The sequence below is a fragment of the Hirundo rustica genome, chromosome 3, assembly GCF_015227805.2.
Source record: "Hirundo rustica isolate bHirRus1 chromosome 3, bHirRus1.pri.v3, whole genome shotgun sequence".
In the NCBI taxonomy this organism is placed as follows: Eukaryota; Metazoa; Chordata; class Aves; order Passeriformes; family Hirundinidae; genus Hirundo; species Hirundo rustica.
In genome coordinates this window covers 113,585,196-113,613,045 of record NC_053452.1, presented here as the reverse complement: position 1 = coordinate 113,613,045, position 27,850 = coordinate 113,585,196, and the positions used below count along the sequence as shown (strand labels likewise).

The 27,850-nt window shown below is 43.2% G+C and overlaps 1 protein-coding gene across 1 annotated transcript in view; it reads left to right on the top strand.

Annotated features, from left to right (window-relative positions):
- The window catches only part of PKHD1 (PKHD1 ciliary IPT domain containing fibrocystin/polyductin), a 245,592-nt gene that overhangs the window by 66,777 nt on the left and 150,965 nt on the right, over positions 1-27,850 (top strand). Inside the window, exons 36-37 of the mRNA XM_058419697.1 lie at positions 11,708-11,858; positions 22,835-23,047. Of these exons, the coding sequence (XP_058275680.1) occupies positions 11,708-11,858; positions 22,835-23,047 (364 nt within the window). The remainder of the gene's footprint in view (positions 1-11,707; positions 11,859-22,834; positions 23,048-27,850) is intronic.

Here is a 27,850-nt window from a genome sequence, read left to right as displayed (position 1 = left end):
TTATGCAATTATGTTTGCATTTAAACCTGAGCACTTACCTGTAATGATGCTGTGCTTTGGTACACGATACATTAGAGCAGCAGATAATGCACACAGATAGGCTGAGGGCAGCATGCTGTTGATGTGCTAAAGCTAAACAGGACACTGAGTTTGAAAGGGGGCTCTGAAAGCTCGCAGCTCGGGAGGAGCTGTTCCAGAAGCTCACATTGCTGAAATAACAGCTGTGCAGGGTGAGATTCCCTGCCTGAGGGGCGGGTGCAGGATTGTCTCCATCGCAGAAGTCAGACACAGGCACTGTTGGTCCCTGACACCCACTTCTCCAGGAGCAGGATGATCTTGGTGGCTGCTGGGAATCCCAAATCCTGCATCACTGTAGCACAATGTGAGAGGAAATTATTCTTTCAAGACTTAGAGGAGGTTTAGAGGAAGGCTGGAAAGGGTCTTTTCACAAAGGCATGGAGTGATAGGACAAGGGGTAATTGCCTTAAGCTAAAAGTGTTTTTAGAACAGATATTGTGAAGAAACTCCTTGCTAAAGGGTGATGAGGCCCTGGCACAGGTTTCCCAGAGTCTCTGTCACTGCCCAATCCCTGGAAGTGTCCAAGGCCAGGCTGGATGGGGCTTGGAGCAAACTGGGATAGTGGAAGGTGTCCCTGCCCATGGCAAGGGGTGGAACAGGATGAACTTTGAGGGCCCTTCCAACCCAAACCATTCCCATTCTGTGATGCATCTTAGAGAAGTGACTGTGCCTCTGCTGCTGCTCAAGCCCTTACACCTTACACGTGCAATTATCCCTGTAATGAAGTGGTAATTCTTAATGCTGCTGCTCTGCATCAGACCCTACCCCGGGTAGATGGTTGTGCCCAGAAATAATCAATGGCCCCAATGCTTTGGCTGAGGAGATGCAGATGCAATTAAGGCAGAATCAATGTTTGTCCTTGGGTTGTGGGGTTTTGCTGCCTGATTGCAGTATTTTGTGCATAGGACAGACCAAGCTGTAGCCTACACACAGAGTTTGCCCTCTTCCAAGCGCTTTTCTCTCTTTGCCTGGCAAATCACTGCAACTCCCCTGCAAACCAGGTGTTTGTAGTGGAGATGGTTTGTGTATTAACTCACCTGTATTTCCTATGCTTCCATGGGAGCTGTGGGAAAGTCAGAGGCTGGATCCCACACCAGTGCCCTGACCTTCATAGCTGACTTGGGACTCTTGCAAGGAGTTCTAAAACACAGGGAGTTCCACCTCAAATTGAGGGAGAACTTCTTTACACTGAGGGTGTCAGAGCTCTGGAACAGCCGCTCAGGGAGGGTGTGGAGTTTCTTCTCTGGAGTTGTTCCAAACCCACGTGGAGGCGTCCCTGTGCCACCTGCTCTGGGTGACCCTGCCTTGGCAGGGGATAGCACTAGATGATCTCCAGAGATTCCTTCCATCCCAAACATCCCTGTGATTCTGTTTATCTTCCTGTCTGATGAAAAAAACTCATCATCAGCTCTCTCTGGCACTGTTTGGACAGACAAGCCTCACTCCTCCCACCCCATTTACAGTAGCACCCATTTAGATATCCTGCTCACTGACACATAAGGACATAATTTGATTACTTTTCCTGCAGGTGGTCAGCAAATTGTTGAGCTAATCTTTGCATTTGCAATATTTGCTCTCAGATTAGTAAATTTAACTCAAGATCATTCAATTGGGAGACAATATTTGTACAGTGCAAATGCTGATACAGTCACCAGGGTTGGTTATCCTGCTTGTGTAAACAACTTGATGCTGTAATTTTCTCATTACCATTAAATTGCTGTTTTTAATTTGTCTCAAAAGCCCCCATACTTTGCAAAATGGCCGGTTTAGAGAGACGTGTAAATTATGTGTGCCGTTTAACAGTGTTCTGGAAAGAAAAACCTAGTCCTGTTATAACTAAATTGGAAGGTTGCACTGAATTCCTCAATGTGTTTACACTCACAGGATTTTTAGCAAGTTTAGCTTAAAACTCTGCACTAGGATAATTTCCACTATAATAAATAATCTGTCTGCTGTAAATGAACATTGGGAAGATTCTTGTGAATTAACAAGGCAGAAAACACACATTTCATGAAACAAGGTTCTTCATGTGCTCCAAGTCAGTTCCTCTGCTTCCTGGGGTGTTTTATTTAAAATTTGAAATTGAGATTTCTGATTTTAGGCTCATCCTTCCACCATGACCCTGAGAGACCCAGAACAACACTCTGGTCCTCATGTGAGTGTGGTAAAGAGACAGGGACTTTCCCAGAGGTCTCGTGGTTTGTTTAATTGCAGAGTGGATTAATAGTGTTCATATCCCTCCATTATTTGGTATTTTACATGGGATTTGGGTGACTTTTGTTGCCTGTGTGTACAAAGACGGCTCATCTACACCTGGGATATGCCCCCCTAAGAACAGTAATGTCTTTTCAGTACCCTCCCTATAAAAGCACCATTAGATTTAACTAATCCTCCGTGTCCTTAATTAAATACTTCTGGAGCAAGGAGCCTTACCTTCTGTGCTTCAAAATTACAGTGATTACTCCCCTGCTGAATAAACCTTTTTTTTTTTTTTTTTTTTTTTTTTTTTTTTTTTTTTTTTTTTTGTGGTTGTTTTTCAAGTGGCTTTCCTGGTTTTGTTTGGGATCTTTTTTTAAACAGGAATTAAGCTGTTTCTCATGCCATTGTCCAGTTGCAAACTGGCTTGAGACTGACTTGTGCCATGGCCTCTGACCTCCAAAAGTGCCCACTCATTTTTTTCTTGAGCTAAGCAGCTCGATGAACTATTTACAGTTGGCTTTTGGGTCTTCTCACTGCTTCTGTGGCTGCCCCTGTCTGAGTAATTAATGATGCTGTGGCTTGTTTATGGTCTTGAGTTACTAATGCTCTTGGCTGCAAATGCATTTTTACCTCTGGGACGTGCCAGTTTCCTGGTTCTAGTCCCACCTCACCAGCCCAGGTCAATTTTTTGTGTGTAAACAGATTTATCCTCTAATAGTTTGGGAGAGACTAGAGTCATTCATCAGTCCCATAGAGAACATGCCTGGCCAGATTCTTCCCTTCTTGTGCCTATGTGGCTCAGCAGAAGTCAGAAAGATTTCTGCAGGACAGCTAAAATTAAAACAAATAAGGAAAAAAAGAAAACTAATAATTTCTTTTTAACTCAGGGTACAAGCAGTCCAAGTTAAAAATAAAGATATTGGATAGTGCATCACATGTCCAGCCGTGAACCCAGACCTGATCCTTGCTGTATCAATGCTTTTGGGAGTAGTTAAAGAGGGACCTGCTGGGATAACTCCACCTGCCTTTTAAAGCTGGAGTAGTGGGTAAAGAGAATTTGCACAGCAGCCGACGATGGAGACAGTGATAAAAATATCACCTTGTGGCCTTGGAAATGGTTTGTGGGGTTATGTTCCAGGCTTGTTCTGTCCCAGGCAGTCAGGTCAAGAACTCTAAGTCATAAGGGAAAACTGAGCTTGGTCTCCTACTCTCTCTGGAAACCTCTTCCAGTCTCTCCATGCAGGTGTATTCAGAAGAATTCTGCTTGTTTCCATTCTTGGTTTATTCACAGCTACAGTTCCTTTCAGTCTTCTTGGGGATAATGTTGTCTTTTGGCATAAATGAATAATCTTTTCACAGTGTATAGTTCTCTAGATATCTTGGTATCTCGCCTTCTCCTGTTGTTTATTTGTTTAGTTGTTTGTTTTATGAGTGTGTCTAAGGCTGCTTCCTTAGTGATTTGTGACTTGAGCACAACATCCTCCTGCCATTTTTGGAAACATTTATTTCAGGATCCAGAAGAAGACAGTCCCATTATCTCCCTACCTCTGTTGACCAGTTTGGTTACCAGTGTCTGCTCAGCTTACCCATGGATGGGATTTTTGGGGTGTCCTGAGCAGGGCCAAGATCTGGACTCAATGATCTTTATGGGACCCTTCCAACTCTGGATATTCTGTGATTCTATGAAATAGAAGTGATGAAGGTGAATGTGGTGCTTTCACTGAGAGGACAGAAGGAGATTTTCCATTTCACACTTTTCTGGGGGGTCTTCTTTCTCTCTTACTTTCTTCTCCCTCACATCCAGTTTGGGAATGCCTGAATCAGTGGCAAATTTGGAACATTGTAGTAATGTGCACGTGAGTAAAAGTCCTTTGTGGTGTTGCTGAGCACACTGTAGGATCCACTAGACTCCTTTGGCACTCTGATTTCCTAAGAAACTCAGTGCAGGCTACTTAAATATTTGACGGCAGCTTCTCTGGAATTGCTGGATCGTCAAGAGTAATCCTACAAATTACGGTAATTCTTAATCTCTGTCTTGTCTCCTTTTTATTTTCTTTTATTTTGTTAGTGAAAATTGGCCTTTTTGGAATGGGGGGGGGGTGGGGTTTGCCTAAAGAAATGTTCCCAGTGTGCTGGTTTGCATCTCCTTCCTGGCTGGTGTTTGCGTCTGTAGGAAGCACTAGGTGCCCTCTGTCCTGAGACTTCTTGGAGAAGCCTCGGGAAATTCAGCCTTAAAAAATCATAGAATAATTTACGTTGGAAAAGATCTCCAAAATCATCAGGTCCAACCATTACCCCAGCACTGCCAGGCCCACCTGGCAGTCCCCAAGTAACATATCTGTGTGTTTTTTAACACTTCCATGGATGATCCCACCACTTCCCTGATCAGCCTGTTCCTTGACCAGCTTCAGTCTGGTCATTCACTGATTTCATTCATAGCACAGACACTTAGATTCTACTAATTTCTTTTTGGAAGTCAAAATCCATGTATACACCAAATAAGGTAGTACCAATTTGCACTTTGCTCTTAGGAGAGAGATTCCCCGCCCCGCCCCCCCCCCCCTCCCCATTTTATGGCTTGTTTTCACCCAGTATAAGATATTTTCTGTTCTCTTTGAGATGGCCCCTTTCCATCCTTCCCATAAAGCTGTATATATGCCTTCATTCTCTCAGTGAGTAAAATGCTTATACACAGCAGTGAGTGAAAAGACAATTGCACAAGTCCTCTGGTTTTGGTTTATGTAGAAAAAGCACTTTCTTTTACACTGAGTGGGGAAGTGCAGGCAGGAGGCTGTTCTTAAAGAACAGGATGAATGAGAATCCTGTAGTTGTCTTGGGGATGCTGTTATACAGAGGAAGACCTCCCCATGCCAATTGAAATTCCATAGCTTTGCAGCTGTGAGTATTTTTCAGGTAATTTGGCAAAGGGTTAGAGGTGGGACACGCAGGAAGGGCAGGGAATGACGCCAAGAGACAGGTTCAGCTTCTTTGGGCACTGGGCAGCATTTTGCTTGTTAATTCTACTGACTGTAGCAAATAACTTGCATTTGCATCCCTTTCAAGTGTGTGTAGGAGGGAGGAGCCTGCACCAATTTGTCTGGTTTAATTATAGATGTTCTACCCACCTTCCTAATTGCTCCTTCATTAAGAAGTAGCTTGTTTCTTTTTTTTCCCTAGGAGCTAAAGATAATCAACTTTTGTTTGTTTCTGTAAATATTTTTTTTTCTGCCCTTGAGGAGATAATTATTTCTATTGTTGCATGAAGATGGTGGCCAATACAGGAGGAATAATTAGAGCAGATGGCTGAAAATACTTCCCTTGTAAAAGACATCTAGTGTAATAAAATACCTCCCCTCCTCTTTTGTCTCCTCCAAATATACGTTTTTCCTTCCTTCAGGTGGATGGGAGTTGGGTGAGGGGGTGTTAATCTTTTCATGATGTATTAAACTGAGGAGCTGTTAAGAGTTCACAGCCTGGAAAGTGAGCTCCCTGTATCCATCACTGAAATTAAAGTGTTTTCAAACGTGGTGTGGAGTCCTGGGTCTGTGGTGTGGGGAAATCTGCGCTGCACTCCATCTCTTGGAATGTTAACCTTGTCTCTCCGTGGTGACTGAGGACAGGAACACTTGCTCTCCGTGCTTCCTGGTTAAATGGCAATCCGTCAGCACCGAGGAAAGGCTGCTCTCGTGGGTGTCAATCTCCGTGGTGTGGGCAGCACTCCAAACCTTTGCTCTTTCATGGATGTGCTCACTGCGACAGGGGAAACTTCCCTCTGCTAAAGGTTGCAGGAACCACACTGTGCCCCGTGTCCTGTCAGCTGGGTCTGGGGAAAGGATAAAACTGTCTGCTGGGGGTGGAGTGGGTGGGAAAACCCTCCTGCTTTCAGGTGTCTCCCTCTGGCCATGTCACAGGGAACCCCCAGCTGGAGCACACAGCCTGGAATCGTGGAATGGTTTGGGTTGGGAGTGACATCAAAGAACATATGCTTTAAAAACTCCTGCCATAGGCAGGGACATCTTCCACTATCCCAGGTTGCTCCAAGCCCCCTCCAGCCTGGCCTTGGACATTTTCAGGGATCCAGGGACAGCCACAGCTCCTCTAGGAAACCTGTGCCAGGGCCTCATAGTAAACAATTTCTCCTTAAAATCTAGGGAAGAAGGGAGAATAGTGAGCACACCAGGAAGCAGGGTCTGTGTTTAACTACATCACTGCTTCTTGCTTTTGCTTTAGAATTTATTTTCTGATGAGAGGATGAAAGCTCTTCTCTTTGTGCCAGTAACAGTTGTTGCAGGCTTTTTTGGGACTCTACTCTAAACAAACCCCACTTAACAAAAGAAATTGTAAAGTTATCCCAAAGTGCAATTAAATGATCTCTTCTGTGTCTAAACAGAAGTTTCTCAACCCTTTAAAGCCCAAACCTTGCGTTTTGGTATCCTTCCCATTTGTGAAATTTTTACCAGCCTGGGTGGGAATGCAAGTTTTTCACTGTTATTTATTCAGTTGTTGCAGTCACTGCTGCTGTTTCTGAGCCCTGGTAGTCACAGCCACAAGGTGACAAACTGATCCTGAGAGATTGTGTCCCCGAAGTCTGACAGAAAGGAAATGCCAGCCTGACTGACAGCAGCAACTAAAAAATATGAAATGGAAAGGAATCTGCCTGGAAAATGAAAAAAGAAAGTGCAGTAGGCAGAAAAGGGGGCAAGGTGCTGAATTGCAAAGAGATTGCGTGTCTTTTATTGCATGCTAAGAAAATGTTATTTTACTTTCACATAATTCATTAATTATTTTGAAGATACAGTTGGGACGGAGTTGATACCCTCCCCAAGTTAACCTGTGTTATAACAAGCTCTGGGCCTGGTGCACAAGATTTGGGCTTGATATGAGTTGTGTGTAGAATCCCAGAATGTTCTGAGTTGGAAGGGACCCACAAGGATCATTGAGTACAACTCCTGGCCCTCACAGGACACCCCAAAAATCCCATCATGTGCCTGAGATCTTTGTCCAAATGCTTCTGAGCTCCATCCAAATTGGGGCTCTGATCTGGGGAGCCTGTTCCAGTGCCCAAATTCCCATTGGGTAAAAAACCCTTCCCTAGCAAATAAAATTTGCTGTGTATGACACATTCCGAATGCATGTCAGAGCTGGAAAGCACTTAGAGGACTCTATTCACTGGTTTTTGTTATCAGATGCCTTCCCAGCTCCTCCTGCTCTTTGGTGCCCCAGGAAGAACAACAGGGGTTTCTTAGGGATTCCCAATGCTGGTGATTTCCCACCCACAGGAGGTTTCTGCACATATTTTGCAGGTTTGGCTTCCTACTGGGTAAATGCCATCTGCTGTGCTGAATTCAAAATGTGAAATGTTGCCAGACTGGCTTTCCTATGGATGTGTGATGCGAGGCACATCCTGCAACAGTCCGGGGGATGATTTTACATGCTCAGTTCAGGTTATAATTGTTTATTTAACTCATTACATTGTATAAAATACACAACCAGAAGAGAATCATGCCCCAGTTTATCACTGATTGTCACAAACAATCAGTGATAAATCAAGATTGCAGCATCTCTGTTGTCTTGCTTCTCCTGTTAAACCTTGTTCAAATCGGCCACGTCCAAGTGTGAGCTCTGACAGTGACACAGATGGCTGCAGAGAGGTTATGGTCTCATAAACTCTCTTTCATCCAAATCATCTTTCCAGCTCTGGCGCACACTGAAGCCAGAGCATGGTGCAGCCACCTCCCTGCAGCAGCTGCTGCCAGCCAGCTCCAGCTTCACAGCTCAGGGCTTGTTTTATGCCAGCTCCTCTTTCTCCCATCCTGATTTTCCAGCTCCCTGCCATTTTTCCTGAAGCTGGAAAAAGCACAGGAAGAAAATGGCCAGCACCAGCTGCTGACACGCAGTGTTCCTTGGCTCTGCAGGCTCCTTCTGGTTCATTCAACAAGCACACGCGGGGTGGGCACTCGGCCACAACCCTGGCACTTGCAGCTGCTGCTGCTCTTCAGGCTTACTGAGAAGTGCTTCGATTCAACACCACAGGTCAAATACAGGGTGCCAGGCAGGGGAAAATGATAGAAAAAGAAAGAGTTTTGCTTGTCTGAAAAAACCTAGTGAGAGGGTTGTTGTGACTCTGTCGCCCACCCTGCTTAATGAGAGCTGTGCAATTAGTTTGTGTATTAGTTCATGTTATTTTATCATGGGCTGCTTAAAAGCAACTGGATATAAAGACCACCACCCTTCAGCAAGGGAACTTAATAATTCTGTTGCAGCTGGTGATTGCACTGTGATTTTCTCCCAGAAGTCAGGGAGGATAATAATATGGGATTCACAAAGTTGAGGAAAATTGTGCTGGTGGTTCAGGGCAGGTGTCCCTTGCACTAAACTTGCATTAGATCACACCCTCTTATCTCACATCTTAAGGAGGTGCTCTTTCATCTTAGGGAAGGGTGCAGGACTGCAAGAGAAGAGTCACCAAACAAAATTGTTTGATGTCTTTCCTCAATCCCTACAGAGCTGTCTTCCCTCTAACCTCGCTGTACATTCCTCTGTGCCGTGGTAATTTAAAGTATGTTTAAACCCTAAAACAGATTCTTTGGATTTATTCTCTCTGTGGTAATGCAAGGATAGTAGAAGTGATTATAAACAGCTCCTGATCTTGTGTTATTAGCTGATGTTCATCTGTTTAATTTTATTTATAAAGAAGAAAAAATACAAATCAGAAATCACTTGAAAGACACAGGCAGGTGGTGCATATGACAGTGGACTAAGACACTGGAAAATTTAGGTATGGACTGGGTGGAAAAATAGAGACTTTTATCACCTTGATTAATTTATTTTCTCCCTCTGTGAGGGTGGTGAGGCCCTGGAACAGATTTCCCAGAAAAGCTGTGATTGCCCCATCCCTGGAAGTGTCCAAGGCCAGGCTGGATGGGGTTTGGAGCAACCTGGGATGGTGGAAGGTGTCCCTACCCAAGGCAGGGGGGTGGAACAGGATGATCTTTAAAGTCTCTTCCAACCAAACCATTCTGTGATTCCACTCTCATGTATGAACACTGAGATTTTTGTGCCAGATGGTGTTGGTAGATCTGAACAGATATTGAGTCCTCTAAGAGGTGACAGCAGAAACCGACCAAGCTCAAACACTGACGTTAGGTAGAGAGAAGCTTAGATAAAGAACTAGAGTGTTTTCTGGTTAGAAATCCCTAGTTGCCATCTTAAAGGAAAAAAAAAGTCAAATTCAGAAGAGGAGTTTATTCTTATTAACTCTTGCAGGGCTTTTATCAACAGTTCACTAAGTGCTAGCAAGTGGTGCCAGGAGGAAGGTCTGGTACATTCCTTATAGCCTTGCTTGCCATTAGAGTTACTTGGAAAATTCTAAGTGATTTCAGAAGGTCAGAGTGACTTAAAAGCATTCAGCAAACCTTCTCAACTAAATGTTTCTGTGGATCCCACCATTTCGCAGCTGCCTCATCCAGTGTTGTGCTGGTGGCTTTGGCAGCATTTGTGCCAGACAGGAGTTTATGGAATTTTTAATTTTATGCTACAGTTGGCTTGATAAGCAATGTATGCACCTTTCTATGAACTGTCCCCTCCTCTGAGATAAAACTAAGTTTAATTAGCCATTTTTCAGTGGATATGTTGTATATTTTATACAATCTGCTTCACAGCGTTGTCAATGAAGAGTAATTCACAGCCTCTCTGGAAAGACAGTAGGTAAAGGCATTTATCCTTTCAGCTGGAAATTTGTCCTGAATCTCTGAACTATACATGTCCGCAACTAATGAAAATTAAACTTGTCCTACTGCACTTAGCAACTATTCAATAGTTTTACTTCGGTAATGATGAAGTGGTTCACTCCTTCTGACACCAGAATTTTAGCTACCAGGAACTTTCCACTGCCTGTGTGTTAATGCAGTCCCAGGTTTCAATCTGAACTGCACCAAGTTAATTCCCTTTGTAGAGAAATCATAGAATGGATTGTAGAATATCCCAGCATCCAGCCAGGGTGGGTATTAGCCAGTTGTATCATTTTGCCAGGGAACTGTCACTCATTCCCTGGTGTAAATAAATAGAATCGTACAATGACGGAGTGGTTTGGGTTGGAAAGACCTTAAAGCTCATCTAAAGGTCCATGGGCAGGGACTTTCCACTGGACCAGGTTGCTCAGGGACAGCACTATGGGAAATACTACCTATAAAATGTCAGGCACATAAAACCAAACCTGAAAACAGCACAGTAAAAGAGAACAAGGATCAAAACACCCCCATTATTTATTCACCTCAACTGCAGCTCCCGAGCAAAAGCTTTAATGCACTCGATGTGCTCCATTTGAAAATAGAGTGACTCTGTTTTGCTTTTGTCTTGAGGTTATTCTTTCCACTGCTGTTTTGGATTAGCACAGCCTCGTGAGGACCACAAATATTTCCATGTCTGGTTCCCCCCCACCAGCGTCAGATGAGTTGAGGATGTTCTTGCTGGTTCACATATGAGACCAAATAATATATTTTTGATTTCTATGTCCACACTTGTGCACATATGTCCAGGCAAAAAATATTCACACCTTCTTCAAGAAATTCACCATCAGGGCCCTAAACAACCTGGTCTAGTGGGAGGTGCCACTGCCCATGGCAGGGGGACTGGAATGAAATGGTTCCAACACAAAAAGTTCTGTGATTCTATAAAACCTTCACTGCCAAGTACGTGCTTGTAGTTCAGAGGTGAAGAGGATCCTCTAAGCTCAGGCATCACTTTGCCATTGCCCATCATGAGTCAGTCTATTAGCAGTCTTCAAGTTATTTAGGGCTTTGTTTGGAACTGCTGTGCTCACCCTCAAAGAAGAGGCAATAATAACCCCAGATAAGCTGAGAAAGCTAAAAAGGTATTTGAGAGGAGGAATGTCTGTCTAAATGAGGATGAGCAGCAGGAGAACCCTTGGGAAAAACAAAAACAAGCAAACAAAAACACCAAACAAACCCCAAACCAAAAAAAAACCCTCTAAAGCAAAATACTGCCCATTCAGCAGGATGTTTTAATTCTAAGGTCTTCAGGCTATTTTTATGACATTGCCAGGAAACAACAGTGCAGTTCTGCTTCTTGGGAGGCAGAGAGAGACACACACCAGGAAACCTGGGGCTGGTCCACAGCTGGACCTGCAGCAGATCCCTCATTCCCCAGACCAGAACGAGACAAGGGGCAACCCCCAAATTGTGACAGGCATTCCCGAAGGCCAGGAACCTCCCCAATACCAATATCCTTCTATTCCTTTGCCTTACACAGGGTGTCTCTGAAAGTCAGCTTGCCCAGAGCACGGTGGAGGAGATGCCAGTGCCACGTTGGACACGCATTGGCATCTCCTCCATTGCTCTCTGAGCAAACTGGCTTCTTGAAAGGTGGGAAGGGGTGAGCGTTGAACCTCTCTGGATCTCTCTCTTTCCAGCTTGCCCTGCAGCTCTGTGGCCGGTGGGACGAGGACTCCAGCTGGCCTGCTGGCCACCGGCCGCGAGATGGCGATAACGTCACGATAGAAGGCGGCCGGACGCTGCTCCTGGGGACCACCACGAGCATCCTCAACCTGCTGCATCTCAAAGGTCTGCGGGAGGGCGGGTTAGGTGCTCTTCATCCTCCAGGGATGGGGTTTTTCATGGCCCTGATCTCTCCTTCCATTCCCCAGCTCCAGCATCAGAGGTGACAACTGGTTGTGCAGGCTGAGCCCACTCTCAGTAGGTGCAACGGGGCAGTGATGGGGGACAGGACAAGAATTGAAATACTCTGTGCACAGAAGGAATTGTTTATGCTGTTTGTGGCCTGATGACAATATAAGCAGAAAGGCTTTTCCCCCTCTTTTTTCTTTCCCCAGTCTACCAAAATTGCTGCTGTCCTGAGCAGTGTTTGATAATAATGGCACCAATGATAATAAAAATCAACTCTGTTCTGTGTGGCATCTTTGAGGCAGGTGCATCACAAACACCTTTAAAAAAATATTGATGTTATAGAATTGCAGGTCACAACTATCAGATGCAATAAATAATCCCAAATCCTAGAGCACAGCTGCTACTTAGCTCAGGAAGTAAATAACTGTGCCCAGTTAGGATGGGAAACCCTGGATTTGCTGGGTTTATGTACCCATACGTAGACCCAGAATAAGAGTGAGACAGGCGTATCTCTGTGGGTGCCAAAATAAGAATTTAAAGGACTTGTGATTTTGTGTCAGAAATCTTCCCCCCTGGAAGTTAGGTCCTGGTTGTGGAAACTGCTGTACTCATGCCTGGTATTAAGGGAATGAGTTGTGCTGGTGAAATTGCTTGCTCGAAGTTAAATCTCTGCTGAAATAGAGATCAAAAAATTAAACCAGGAGTTTTTATATGTTTAAAGACCAGGGTCGTTGCTGGTAAAATTTTTTTTATACTAAAATGATATTAAAGGTACTAGTTCTTAATTGAGATGATGGTGAAACTCATGGATTTGACAATTATATTTTATTTTAGACTTGAATGATAATTCAATAAAGAAAAAAAATTTGCAAGTTTTTCCCTGTCATGAGAACATTTCTAAAACTGATGAACTTGCTCAGTCTAGGCTCAGAAGTTTTCAAGAATTGCTACATCAGACATCATTCCCATTTAAAAATAAAATTAAAAATCAGCTGAGATTTTGAGGTTAAAAAAGGCAAAACTCTGGTATAGATCTTTACCCCACTGAAAATTCGAAATTGTTGATTCAAGATTCTTCTTAACCTCATGGTGATTATGTCATACCTTAGAGGAGACAGAACACCAGATTTCTTTTGGCTGCAAATCTGGACAAAGATCTTGGGACTCACTCTCTGAATTTGTGAAGAATTGGGGAAAATATTGGTGCAGAAACCCTTTGAACTTTGGACCTATTCAAAGGCTCATTTGATCTATGAGTCAGCCTTCATGAAGCTGCCGTAGCTCTGATTGAATTTAATGAAGTCTGGAGTAGTATCTTTATGGCTTTGGCTCATCTGACATTCAAACGCTTCCTCCTCTTTATCGTGTTTTCCAAGAAGCCTGGTTTATAATGTCAATTCAGTTAGAAAAGCAACATTAGAATATTCTAGATGAGATTATTTTCTCCATTGTTACATGCCAAACAGAAGGACAAGACATTTTAGAATTATAACTTGCAGGAATTTTTTACCTGAGCTTTGTGAAGTTGCCGGTTGCATGCACCACCACTACCACAGATTCTCTGGCTGTGTAGCCTTGGTTAGATTCAGAAACAAGGCATGCTGAGATCTACTCTGAAATAGGGCTGAGATTTATCTTTCCTTACCTTCCTCTTTTTTTTTTTTAAGCTGTCCAGCTCAGGGGAGTTGTTTAGATTCCTGTATTGATAGAAACACACATTAACAAAGACCTGCTCATCTTAGGAATTATAGACACCCTTCTCAAACTGAACCACAGGTGATCCCTCAGAGCAGCAACTACCAACTCTGTGAGCACATCAAATAATCAACCACTTTCCCCAGGTGCAAGATGGGCATGGCTGTAAACCCCTAACCCCTAAGGTAGGTGTAAATATGTGCTTCGATTGAAACATCCCATTCCTATTCTCCAAATCTGGAGAGATTTTCTTAGCTGGATCTGGAGGATGGGATTAAATTGTAGCTCTGCTCCCTTTCATGACTCAGCATCAGGCTGAAAATACAAGGTTTTGTGGATGGAAAAATGCTGTAATGCTGCTGAATCCACTGCTGCTACACTGCCCATGTTCTGGCACTGTATCCAACAAATCCAACACATGTTTACAGGCCCATTTTTGAAATTCCTCTTTTTAAAGACACCATGAGGATATTGAATAGTGCCCATTTCTTGAAATTCCTTTTTTAAGACACCATAATGATTTTGAATTCTGCCCCTGTGTTGTCTCCTTTTGATGATTTCAACATTGTAGGAATTATTTGAAGTGTTAGAACAAGGACATCAGCTTCACGTGCAGCCTTAAACTGACCCTTGTTTGGCTGTATTAACTTATAGCCCCAAACATACTGTGGTTCTGGGAATGACCAAACTGTCTGGGCACAAGATCTGGAGGTCAAAAAAGTAGAAAAATAGGATTAGGCAGCTGGGTTCTGCTCACTGCCACGAGGGCTCAGCAGTTTCTCCCTCTTCCTCAACAAGCAGAGCATGAACATGTGGATCTCGAGAGTGGAAAGTTTAATAGTCAGCCTGTGAAATGGCTCAGACAGGACTGATTGGGGAAGAGATATGAGATAGACAGACTGTAGATAATTCTGTATGTTCAACAGATTTCAGTTATTTTTGTAATCCCAGCATCACAAGTATGGAAATATTTATGATAACCCAGGACAGATGGGAATTTCCTTTGCACAAGGCTTACAGTGGAGGAACTTTGTGTTTGATGGGTTGATACCTCAGGCATGTGCTGTTGCCTTTGTCCGCAATTATGGTGGTCTAGGAAGGTCTGGAGATGGAAAAAAACCAACACAAAAAATCTAAAAAACCCCCCCAAACTTTCTGGTCTTTCAGGAGTTCCTTGGAGATGAGTTTTGTGGTGACACTCCCAGTGCACCCCAGTGGAATCGAAGTTCCTCACTTTGCAAAGGCCATTTTGAGGTAGCCACTCTTGCAGGCATAAAGGGAGAAGATTGCTGTGATCCTTGTACTGGAAAAGACTCATTTTCACTTAAAGAATAATTTAGGTTGGAAGAGACCTCTGAGATCACAGAGTGCAACCTTTAACCAAATACCACCATGCCAACTAGGCCAGGGCACTGAGTGCCATGTGCAGTTTTTCTTTGATTCTCTGATTTTGTGCATATTTTGAATTTCTTGTAATCCACACTTTGATCAGACTTTGGCCAGAATAGATCCTTGTGAGTAAATCCAGGAGTAGGGAAAACACAGATATTGATTTTGCTTGCCTTTTTCTCCTCTTTGATGCTATTAGCAATGAGCATCAAATATTCACTGATACACCAACTTCAGTAATTGTCAAATAAACTGTTCTTCAATCACTTCTGATAAATATTGGGTTTTAATTCACTGGAAGGAGGAAAAAGTGTTTCCCTCTGTTTTCTTCTCTGTGGCATCAACCAGTCCTTAAATCCCTTGTCAGAAGGCACAGTTGGAACCTGTTCCTGTCGTGGTGTTTTCTGTGCCATTTTGATCAATCCAGTTGGGATATGCATTGTGATACTTTTTTTTTTTTTTTTTTTTTTTTTTTTTTTTTTTTTTTAAAGTCAGTTTCCAGTTCATATTTTCTTTTTTTAATCAGGCAGAGACATTACAATTAAAATACCGTAAAAGCAATTCTGGCAGTATTGCAATAAGCACGTTTTTTAATTAAAGAAAGAACATGGGATGTACAAATAGTACCAGCTAATGGGAAATTTCATCCAGTGTATTTTTTAATTGAGATTTAAAAGGAAGAAAAGTCGGCTCTATTTCTCTCTGTCACTGTGTGATATTTTCCTACATTGTTATGGTGAGCCTTCAATAATTAGTCTCAGAGCTTTAGAATCCTCTCTGATTTCATGAAAAACTCTGAAAGGCACCAGTGTGTCATTTTTCAGTATATTTTTCTTCGGGGATTCAGTGTTATCCAGTAGAGTGCAACTCACAGACGTGGGCATTCCTGGAGGAAGTATATTAAGGCCCTGAATCCGTGGCAGTTTAAGGTGTGGGTCTTTTCAGGTCCTCCCCCAGCTGCAAACCCTGGTTCACGTTTGCGTGTGGCTTGCAGGTTTCTTTTGCCATCATGTTTCATACGGGCTTACAGGATGTACATTGGACTCCCAGGACTCTCACCTGCCAATTAAATTGATTTGCTGCAACTTCAGCAGCTCTTGAGACTCCTGTGGGACATTTCACAGTGAGCAGTGAGCAGATCTGTGGAAGATAATCCTGGCCAAGGAACAGAACACAGCTTTGGCAGACACTGAGCAGAAACCCCAGGCAGCACCATCTCTTTCCTCTAATCACTGTCATGGAAAGAGGGAATCACAGAATAGCTGGGGTTGGAATGGACCCTAAATCTCATCTCATTCCACCCCCTACATTCCACCCACCTTCCACTATCCCAGGTGCTCCAAAGCCCATCCATCCTGGCCTTAGACACTTCCAGGGATCCAGGGGCAGCCACAGCTTCTCTGGGCAACCTGTGCCAGGGCCTCACCAGCCTCACAGGGAAGAACTTCCAAATGTGCACCTAATGAATCTCTGTCACTTGGGGACCTGAAGTGACAGCCCAAGAACTTTAGTTTTCACCACGCCTCTGTGGGTGGTGTTTACCTGATGCCTTCTCAAGGCTCACCTGGAAGCTCCTCAGTTAGGTCCCAGATGATGTCAGATGTGTTAGAAGACACCCTGGAGTGTCCACACCTCTTCCCCACCAAGTCAGCTCTCCTCTTCCAAAATTCATCCAGGTGTTGCTAAGTATCTCAGAGACCCCTTAAGAGCTGAAGAAATGGAAATATTCCTTTGAAGGAGATACATCTATGGCAGCATCTCCTGGGATGCTGATTGGAATTGCCTTTTGCTTGTCTCCTGAGTTCTGAGGGAAGAGCCTGATCAGTTTCCAAGGGAGCACGTGCCATCTGAACAGATGGCTGTGAGCACAGCAAGCCAAAAAAACAAAGGCTTGTCAGGCTGGGGAGATGAATTCTGTCTGAGAGCAGTGAAGCAGCTGCTGATTCCTCTCCCAGGGATGGATTAAGGCCTCCATCCAACAAAATGCTGGAATGCAAGCTTAACTTTTGAGTGTGTTAGTGATGTCTTGGTGGAAATACAAAGGCATTTGAATTCAGAGCTAATCTGGGATCTGTACCTGTGTGCTATGAACAAGGAAGAATCTTTTGAGGGAGGTGCAGGATGTATTTTGGACTCTTGGTTTGGGCAGCCTTTTGGATGGGGTCAATATAACAAAGTTCCCCTTTGCACCTTGTTCAGCCATGGTCCAAGCTGCAAACAACTTTCATGGCTCACTGGGATGTCCTGTGAGCATGTCAACAGGGTGCAGGTGGCAGACCTATGAAATGATTAATTGTCTTTTCTAAAGCTCATGAACTTCATATTTTTCTTTCTATACGCAGAAAGATTTTAGTTGGTTTAGAGTTTCTTTTTTTTTCCTTCTTGGAGGCCCTACCAGGGACACCCTTGGAGCAGGAGAATGAGCAGTAAGGGGGCTGCCAGCACACTAAAGCCTGGTGGCTATACAGGGTCAAGCAAAGCTGTTCCAGCTCTGGCAGTGGCATCCTGCTGTTTGCCACTCAGGGATGCTGGCCAGGAATAGAATTCTGAGCCTGAGCCTGTCTCATGGGGAACTCTGTGACTTTGTCATGTGAAACAACAAGCGAGAGGAGCTGGTAAGAGCAAGCTGAAGGCTGTGGGGCTGAGTTATTCCTGGTCATGGAGCAACCGGAGCAGATCTCCCCTGCACTGTGATGGGAAGAGGTAGTCCAGGTGAGGGGATGAGATTTTAATCTGCAGATCCCCTTCCATGTAGAGGAAGCTTCCTGGTAGTTGAAGGTTATGACACAGCAGTGATATTTTGACCATTTTGTTGATACTTTTCTACCACTTGATTATTTAAAAAAAAAAAAAAAAAAAGAAAAAAAAAAGTTCTTGAGACTATGCAGAACTGGACATCTGAAGTTAAACGAAATATAAATATGTTACTTTTATCCCAGCTCCCTAATGAGCTGTTCAGTAGGAAGAATATCTTATATTGACAGTGAATGCAAAGTGTGGCCTCAAAAGGTGATAATAGAAAATGTCTCCATGCAAAAGGTGTACTTTGGAATGGGGATTTTGCTTCCCTCCAGTTTCAGGAAATCTCTAAAACAGTCTACATCACAACCGAAATGAAAGATAGTAATATTGCTTTTATTTATTTTGTGAATGTCTGTTTTATAATTATTTTTTTACTTAAAATGACCTTTTTGAGAAGGAATATAAATTGCTGTGTCTGCAAGTGTGAATCTTCTTGATAGAGGCAAGGAGAAACTCCCCACACCAGCCTTTCCAATCTTCTACTTCATTGTTCTTTTTTTTTAAGTTGTTTGGGTTGGTTTATTTTCCTGAAGTGTATGATGCAGACTCTTTTCAAAGTTAATATTTTGGATACCTGGGCTGTGGTATTGTATGAATTAATCCAGGACACCTGACAGAGAGAATTCTTAATACATTCCCTTTCCAAATCCTTTAGTTTTGAGCATGTCCTCCACCGTTTCCCAGGGACTTCAGGAGGTAAATCTTTTCACAAAACCAGTAGTGTTGTAGTTATTCTTTCAGCAGATTAAACCTTCCACCTTATTATTGTTTGTTTTCTTTAACATTTATTTTTTCAAAAAAAATTATTTGGTCTGGCTGCTTCTCCCCTCCTGTGGGATGTATGGAGTAGTTTTGTTGTTTTTATTCTTTCTTTTCCTCTTTTTTTTTCCCCCTTTGGTAAAGACAGATAAAGAAAGATTTTTGTGTTCGTGCAGAGGTGGAGGCTAATTGCTGGGTTAATTGAGAAGAATAGTGCTTCTGATGTTCTCACAAAGTATCAAATAGCCTCAACATATTTCTCCCCGCTCTCCCTCACTCCACCTAAAGAGACTCATTGAATTTGCACATTACTGTAGAGAAGTGATTATGGGCTTAATTGTATTTATTTTGCTTGGTGGGGAGGCCATCATAACAGTGGTTGATTGATTTTTATAAAATCACCCTCAAGGTCATGTGTAGGACTCTGCTTTCCTGTGCAGCCATAACAAACAATTTGAGGGTCACAGCCAAAGGCTCTGTTGAGCAATATTCCTGCTTTCTGCTTTCAGAGAAGGGGTCAAGTGCAATAAAAGAAGGAAGCATAACTTTTATTTTCTTTTTTAAAAAAGGAGAAGACAACCTTGTAAAGCAGCAGCTGTATATTTATTCTGACCCAACAAAAACCACAGAGGTGTAGAGGGACAATATGCAACTTTTGGACAGAAGAATTTGTAAGTTTGGCCAGAGTTTGTTTTACACATAGATTTGTTAAATGGTTAAATGAGTCCTTCCTAATGTTTTCTCTTCTGTTCTGTGGTGCTGCTCTTCTTGTATTCTCAGCAGCTGAACTTGACTTTTCCACTGTGTTGTCTCCCAAAGACTGAGCACCATTTGGATTTGTCCTGGGAGGTTTTCAGAAGTTTTGCAAAGATCCCGGGACAACAGCATTGTGAAGTGACCATGAGTGTAGCTGATCCATCCCTTTCCCAGGGTTAAATTTTGAGTCTGACGGCTGCTTCTAAGGGAAAGCAAAAGAGTCACATACAGCAAATCCCACAATCATAGAGTGGTTTGGTTGGAAGGAACCTTAAATGCCATCTTGTTCCGACCCCCCTGCTGTGGACAGGATACCTTAAACTACACCAGATTACCTAAAGCTCCATCCAAGCTGGTATTGAACAATTCCAGAGATGGAGCAGCCACAGCTTCCCTGGACAACCTGTTCTAATTCCTCACCACTCTCACAGGGAAGAATTTCTCCCTAAAATAAGGGATTCTGGTCTTCAAGTTGCACTAGGCGGGGTTTAAATTGAATATTAGAAAGAATTTCTTTACTGAAAGGAAGGTTAAACGGTGTAACAGGTTTCTCAGGGCAGTGGTTGGCTCACCATCCCTGGAAGTGTCCAAAAAATGCATGGACCTGATGCTTGAAGACATGGTTTAGTGGTGGACTTAGTAGTGCTGAGTTAATGGTTGGACTCCGTGATCTCAGATGTTTTTTCAACCTCAGTGACTCTGACTTCCCTCTGGAGGAGTCAAACTTGTAGGCCAGGTGTGCACAGCTCCTGCTGGAATTCCTGCTGCTCCTGGGATGTGGTAGGACTATTGCTCGTACTTGCACCCAGGGCAGTCAGCAGCATCCAAGCATCTCAGACACTCAGAAATCCACAAAAGCTATGGAAAACGTTTGATCAACCACTTGAAAATTTTGAATGGGCAATATGTGACTGAAACTTGTGAAATCTTGCTTGAGACAGAATTGTGATTTTGCAATCAAGGGATAGGACAACCCTCTACCAGCCCTCCTGGTTCTGTGGTACAGCATGGCAGCAATTAAAATACTCATTAAAAATTGTATGAAGAGAACTGGAAACAGAAATAACTGTATTTCACTGAGAACAGAGCATAGGAAGTCAATAAAGACCTCAGGGAAGATGTCTTTTTTTATGTTAGGAGTGCAATAAATCACAGTGATTTACAGTTCCATTTATAGATTGTGGCGATAAAATTATTAACACTGCTGCTATAAGGCAAAAGTATTTAATAAATATTTCTGTTCTCAGTATGGGAAGGAACAGAATGGTAAATTATAAGAGGAAGATGGACCAGCAGTCCATTTATTGCCAAATAATGCTAATAGAATGAAAGCATTAAACATTCTTTCATTCTTAAAATCAACAGGTCCAGTCTCATTCAAAAGCTTTAAAACTGCTGCTGCAGTCAGATGTGTTGTTTTACATGAAATGAGCTGAAATTCTTCCGAGTTCATCACAATCCATGCAGTATAATCTGCAAAAACTCTACATAAATGCTCAACAATAATATGTTTCTATATAGAAAAGGGAAATATGTATGTATATATATGTATATAAGGAAAGAGACAATTTACGCATGGGAGAGTTGGTGTTTGTGAGAGCAAACCTGTGGTTCCCAGTGGTTATGAGCAAGAAAATGTGAGATCTTTTTCTTCGATTAAGAATATTCTGTAAAAAATTATATAAAAAATTGTGGAAGCAATGAAATCTGGAAAGAAAGTATTTAATGGGTAGTCCCTATTCAAATACTGTTTTTTTTAAAATAAGCCTAAGAAATGAGGACTAAGTTATAAGGCTTTGTTATAAGCTCAAGAAATCAATGAAATAAGGAAAGCCCCTCCATGTGAGAATGAAAAAGGAAACCGGGATAAGCAGAATATGAGCACTGGCGAGCAATGATCAAGATAGTGCTTAATCTGTTTTTTATATCAGAATTTATATATATATATATTTTTTCTTTTTTTTTTCTTTTTTTTTTCTTTTTTTTTTCTTTTTGTCTAAACACTAGAGTTAACCCAGATGTCTGATCTCCTTTCTTCTTGCTAAGGATTGGTAGTGTTATCATGGAATTATGGAATGGTTTGGGTTGGAAAGCACCTTAAACATCATCTGTTCACCTTGTTCCATCCTCTGCCATGGGCACAGACACCTTTCACTATCCCAGGTTGCTCCAAGCTCCATCCAGCCTGGTCTTTATCACTTCCAGGGATCCAGGGGCAGCCACAACTTCTCTCGGCAACCTGTTCCAGGGCCTCCCCACCCTCACAGGGAAGAATTTGTGAGGCAGGATAACAAACTGGGTGGTAGGGAGAGAGATCACCATTGAAAACTGCTTCCACCAGTAGCAAACTGGTTGTGGGATGGGCTGGTACAGTTATCAGCTACTTCACACAAAGGGAGTGTGGGAGACCCTTTGTAAGATGTGTGAAGTTTCCAGACTTCGGGAATTTCCCCACTCTCTCCTGGGAAACATGGCTTGACCTAGGAAGGCGTATCCCATGTGCAATGTGACAAAATGAATGAGAGTCCACTCTGTCCACATCCCTTGTGAAGAAAGTGACAGCATCCTTCACAGGAGAGGAAATATGAAGGGAGGTAATGGAATAAACCATCCTGAGGGGACAGACTGGGGTTTCCAGCTCACGAGAGGCAAGAACAAGGCAGGCATTTGACAGAACTGAAGAGCTTGAGTCAAAAAAAAAAAAAAGAGGACAGAAATGTTTTTTTTCAAGCACTATGCATTTAACCCACAGAATTCATTGCTTCAAGAGGTTTTTGAGACCAAATATCACAAAGATTCCAAAGACAAGTTCTTTATTACTGGCAAATCTTATCCAGTTATACTAATAGTAGAGGGAAAATGTTGGCAAGGAGTTGAAACCTTATGCTTTGAGGTAAAGCTAACCTCTAATTAGGGATTAAAATGATTTTTGTTTTTTTTTTAATGGGATGGGGAGATCAACCCACATCCAGCTAGGAGGGAGATGTGTCTCATTGTATTTGGAAGCATGTGGTTTTGAACAGCAGCTGGGAGAGTTTGCAGGATTAAATCAACCACTGATCTAAACAAGTTGCCAGGTGTTATGTTCCAAAGCAGTTTTCCTCTCCCCTCTCCCAGTCACAAGTAGTTTGTAATCAAAAAATTAACATAATGCAAATTAAGTAGGGCTATCCCTTTTCAACATTAAGTGACTTAGTTGGTTAAAATTGGGTTTTTCCAAGCACAGCTTCCTTTGGCTGTGTTTGGAGAGTCTGCTCAGGCAGACTGGCCTTGCTCCAGTCCAGGAATGCAGACTGTTGTAGAATCAAAAAAATGGGCTGGACTAATCAGGTCTGTAAAGTGTTGATAAATGCATAGCGAGAAATAAAGATCAAGGTGGAAATTTCACAGTAACATTTTAGCCGTAATTTTATTGCAAACCCCTTTGTTTACCTACCTCTTACTGTTCCTTTGACTGTGAGAGAATGACTGACCGAATCAATGATGGTATTTTGCTCTTCTCTTTTCTTCAGGTGGCAAACTCCTGTTTACTGGGCCAGGACCTGTAGAACTGCATGCTCATTACATCCTGGTATCTGACGGAGGAGAGCTGCAGGTGGGATCCTCTGAGGCCCCTTTCCATCACAAAGCACACATCTATCTCTACGGAAGCCTCCATTCTCCATCATTATTCCCATATGGAGTCAAATTCCTGGCAGTGAGGAATGGGACCCTTTCCATTCATGGTGAGTACATTTCTTTTTGTCGTGAAAAGCAAATTGCAAATGAATAACAGAAAACAAAACAAAGAAAACATGAGAAAACATTTTTGGAAGAAAAATAAATTGACAAAACTTTGGTCATGATTCTCATAGAATCATGGTATGGGTTGTGTTGGAAGAGTCTTTAAAGAACCATCCAGTTCCAACCCCCATTCCATGGGCAGGGGCATCTTCCACTGTTCCAGGTTGCTCCAAGCCCTGTCCAACCTGGCCTTGGACACTTCCAGAGATCCAGGGGCAGCCACAGCTTCCCTGGGCCAAGGTCAGGGCCTGCCCACCCTCACAAGGAAAAATTCCTTATCAATATCCCATTTAGCCCTAGCCTCTGGGAGTGGGAAGCCATTTCCTGTGTTCTGTCCCTCCATCCCTTGTCCCAAGTCCCTCTCCAGCTCTCCTGGAGCCCCTTTAGACCCTGGAAGGGGCTCTGAGGTCTCCCTGGATCTTTCTCCAGATGAGCATCCCCAGCTCTCCCAGCCTGACTCCAGAGCAGAGGGCCTCCAGCCCTCTGAGCATCTTCATGGCCTCTTCTGGACTCATTCCAACAGTTCCACACCATTCTTATATTGTGGCATAGAAGAATTTAGATATGGATCTTTTCTTGAAGACTATGAGATATGGGTATAAAATGTCCATTTCTTGGTGCAGGAGTTGGGACATGGAGTTCAAGTCACACCCTCCAGCAGGTCTTGAACTTCCACTCTGTGCCCTACAGGCAGAAATGTTGCCGTCTGGGCACAGTGACTTGTGGGTCTTGGCCAAAAATCATGTCAGGCACTGAGGGTACGATGTGAGCACAGGCAGGGAGTGAGTTGTGCCTCTGTCCCACCTTCCTGCCAGCTCCCAGGAGGTGAGCAAGGTCAGGAGAGGTTGGGTGTGGAGGGGAGTCAGTGAACAAACACGTCTCTGAATCAGGAGAGATGAGCAGGGGCTGGGGAAGGAGCTCCTGGCAGGGGCAGGAGAGGTGTGGCTGCACCTCAGCACCATGTCAGATGCTCTTGGCCCCTTCATTGAGACACAGCAAGGCTCAGTTATTTACTGCCTGTAAAAGCTTCAGTAATTTCTGAAGTGTCTTTGCAGAGCGTTTCTACCCCATTTCCTGGAGGATCTCTGTGAAGGAGAGCTATTAGAGCATCTTGGCTGAATTGACTGTCTGTTACTGACCATTGAGTTTCACACAAAGGCTGAGTATCCCAGCCCTGAGCTCAGTAATTCCTGTTAAAGATTGCCTTCCAGAAAGGCTTGGTCTTTGAGGACATCAAGGGAGACAGAAACTAGCTTTTTCCTTAGAGGCTTTTTCCAGGGGATTAATTTGGTTAAACATCTTTTTTTTTTTTTTTTTTTAAGAAAAGTATTGTGATTTGAATTTGCCTCATAACAGCATTTGCTGCTTCACTTTCTGTGTCTTCTGCCACTTTAAAGTGTCCTTCCATTCTTGGTTTGACCCCTGTAAACCAGAATTTTGTCCTTAGATTGTCAGCACTTTACATCACGAGCCTTCGCTTTTCCATGATTTTTGTTTCCTAGCAATGTAGGAAAAGCTGGTACCAACACCTGGTAGCTGTTCCCCTTGTGCTACTTCTGCTTTCCATCCCAAGCCTGTATCAACTCTCCCTTAGTGGCTCCTTCACCCACAAAACTGGAGACAAACAGGGCAGAGTTCATTTTGCAGTCTCACCTTGAGTGATGGAGGGAGGTAAACCCAGGCATCCACATCAGCACCTTGGAGTCCTCTTTCAGTGATAATTTATCCATTTTACTCAGTGCCCTAGCTCTCAGTGAGTCTTCATTCCCTTGGAAAACAAGAAGATGAAGTCTGCAATCCAAATATTACCTGGATGGAGATATACAGAGACAAAAGTGGCTTGACCCATAGTGGAAAAATCTCTTGGTTTCAATTTTTTATAAATTATTGGATTATTGAAAGGCTTTGTGTGGGAAGGGATGTTAAAGACCATCTACTCAACCCCCATTCCACTGGGGATTGAGTAGACTGATGCCTTCCACCGTCTCAGGTTGCTCAGAGTATCATCCAAACTATCCTTGATCACTTCCAAGGATGGGGCAGCTCCAGCTTCTCCGGGTAACCTGTGCCAGGACCTCACCACCCTCACAGGAGAGAAATTCCTCCCAATATCCCATCTAACTCTGCCCTCTGGCAGCTTGAAACCATTCCCTGCATCCTGTCCCTCCATCCCTTGTCCCAAGTCCCTCTCCAGTTCTCCTGGAAGCCCTTTAGGCCCTGGAAGTGGCTCTGAGGTCTCCCTGGATCCTTCTCTTCTCCAGGCTGAACAATGCTAACTCTTATTCTATTATTATTATTCAAAACCAATTCTTATTCAAGAAGTCATATCAATTTCATATTCAACAGATCCAGAGTAGCTATGAAGTCACTTTTAAGCTCTGCATAACACTCAGCCTCAGTGCATGGCTGCAATTATTGTTCATTCAAACCATGTAATCTGGAATTTAACATTGAAGCAGTAGAAGCCTGCTAGAAAACATGACAGAAAGTGTTGGGTCTTTTACTGGGTTCATATTGCTTACATGGGAAAAAAAATCTGCTTTTCTGACTTCAATTTAGCAGTAGTCTGGTCTGTGGTATAGAGCATATTGTGGAGCGTGACAGCTCCTTTTATATATATATGTGAAAGAGGCTGACATGCTCTGCAACATACATTTGTGAGATACATTTATATACATGAATATACACGTTATCTCAGATCAAAATCATTAAATAAGCAGGTTTCCAAATTCTTGACTGTCTTGGCACAGACAGGACCGAGCGCATTTCAATTCCTTTTCTCTTTCAGGCTGGTAATGTTGGGGGATGCTCCGCAGCTCTGGTTGAGTTCAGATTGTTTAGTAAGCACTGTCAGCTCCTCACTTTGATATGTTAATATGACTAAGGGTTTCCCACAATTCCCTCATGAGTGGCAGTCCTTTGCTCCGGTAGTTGTAGCAGACTGGGAAATTTCACCGTTGCCTTTGGCTTTAGCCAACTCCCCTGCCAGTCAGAGCGTGCCACCCATAAACTGCCTGTCAATCACCCGTCACTTTGAGAGGGGGTTTCAGTCAGCCAGGGCAACCTGACTTTTTGACAATGTAATTATGGCCCTTGCATCTGCAGTAGGGGCCTGAGCAGGGCTGAGAGAGTTTTATTGATTGTTCAGAAGGGAAATTTATCACTGTCTCCAGCTCCATTCGCACTCTATTCCCTGAGAAACTCTCCTGACAAGCTTCTGGAGAGAAGTTCAGCATGGTGGCCTTGGCTGTTCTTGTGCCTTTGTCCTTCTCAGGGAAGCTGGAGACACCAGTGGATGCTGAGTGGGGGCAGGAACTGGGTGCAGAGTGGAGATGCTGCACCAGAACAAGAACACCCAGCCTGTCCTTGTGACAGCTGATCTTGTGGTTCTAACACACTTACCAGAGAATCCCAGAATGATCTGGGTCGGAAGAGACCTCAAAGCTCATCCAGTTCCTCTCCCTGCCATGGGCAGGGACACCTACCATTCCAGGTTGCTTCAAGCCCCATCCAACCTTGTCTTGGACACCTCCAGGGATCCAGGGACAGACACAGCTTCTCTGAGCAACCTGTACCAGAGCCGCCCCACCCTCACAGGGAAGAGTTTCTTTCCAGTATTCCATCTAAACCCATCCTTCTTCAGCTTAAGACTACTTATTCTTGTCCTGTCCTTCCAGGCCCTTGTTTAAAGTCCCTCTCCAGCTCTTCTGGAGCCACTTTAGGCACTGGAAGGGGCTCTAAGCACTCCCTGGGCTTTCTCTTCTTGAGGCTGGACAACCTCAGCTCTCCCAGCCTGGCTCCAGAGCAGAGATATTGCCATACACTGAGAAAATTTAAAGGTCTTTTCCATTTCTGCAGTCCTGTGTAGGTGATCTTGTTATTCCATTGTGACCCTTCAAAACAGACTGTGACTCTTTCCAAAAAAGACCAGCAGTTTTGTCTGGCATTTATCTAAAACTTTGTGTTTTACACAAACTGGCACTCTGGTGGGAAAGAATATGAGCTGTGAGCAACCTATTCCAGCGGAAGGTGTCCCTTCCATGGCAGGAGGTTGGAACGGGATATCTTTTAAGTCTTTTCCAACACAAAACCTCCTGTGATTCTGTGATTCCTTGAGCCTGTTTCCTGAATTTTGACTAATCATATGCACCCTCTCAGTTAGATGAAAGGTGTTACATTTCAGACTAAAAACGATGCTGCATTCTCTTTGTCCAAACTGTGAAAGGTGTGTGGTAAATAAAAAACAATGTCCTGAGAGTTTTGGCTTAATAACTAATGTTATAATCAGGATAATTTAAAAAGAGGTGTCAGCAGTCACTCTAAAATCATGGCTTGTCCGGCTGCAAATAATGTCGCTTCATTTACCATGGAGAAAATTATATTTCAGAGGTAAATCTGCATGAATTGTATCCCAGATTTCTCTGCAGCCAAAGAGATTTGATACTTTTTCAGGGTTAACTCAGGAAAAAAAAGTATTTTTTATCAGTTGAACCAATTATTAATTTTAATTGCTTTTAATCAATAATAAAACACAAAATATTTGTGAGCTGTGCACTGTGCTCTACAGAGCCTGTGCATTCCTCCAGAGATCAAACATTTAATCAAATGCCTCTTGCTTTGCCTCCATTAGGCAGTGTTATGTATCTGTGCTGAGTTTGAGATTAAGAGATCATAGACAACATGAGAGAATTTGTTCTGCTTTACTCACATATTAAAAAGAAAACCTTCCCAGAGGAAAAAAATAG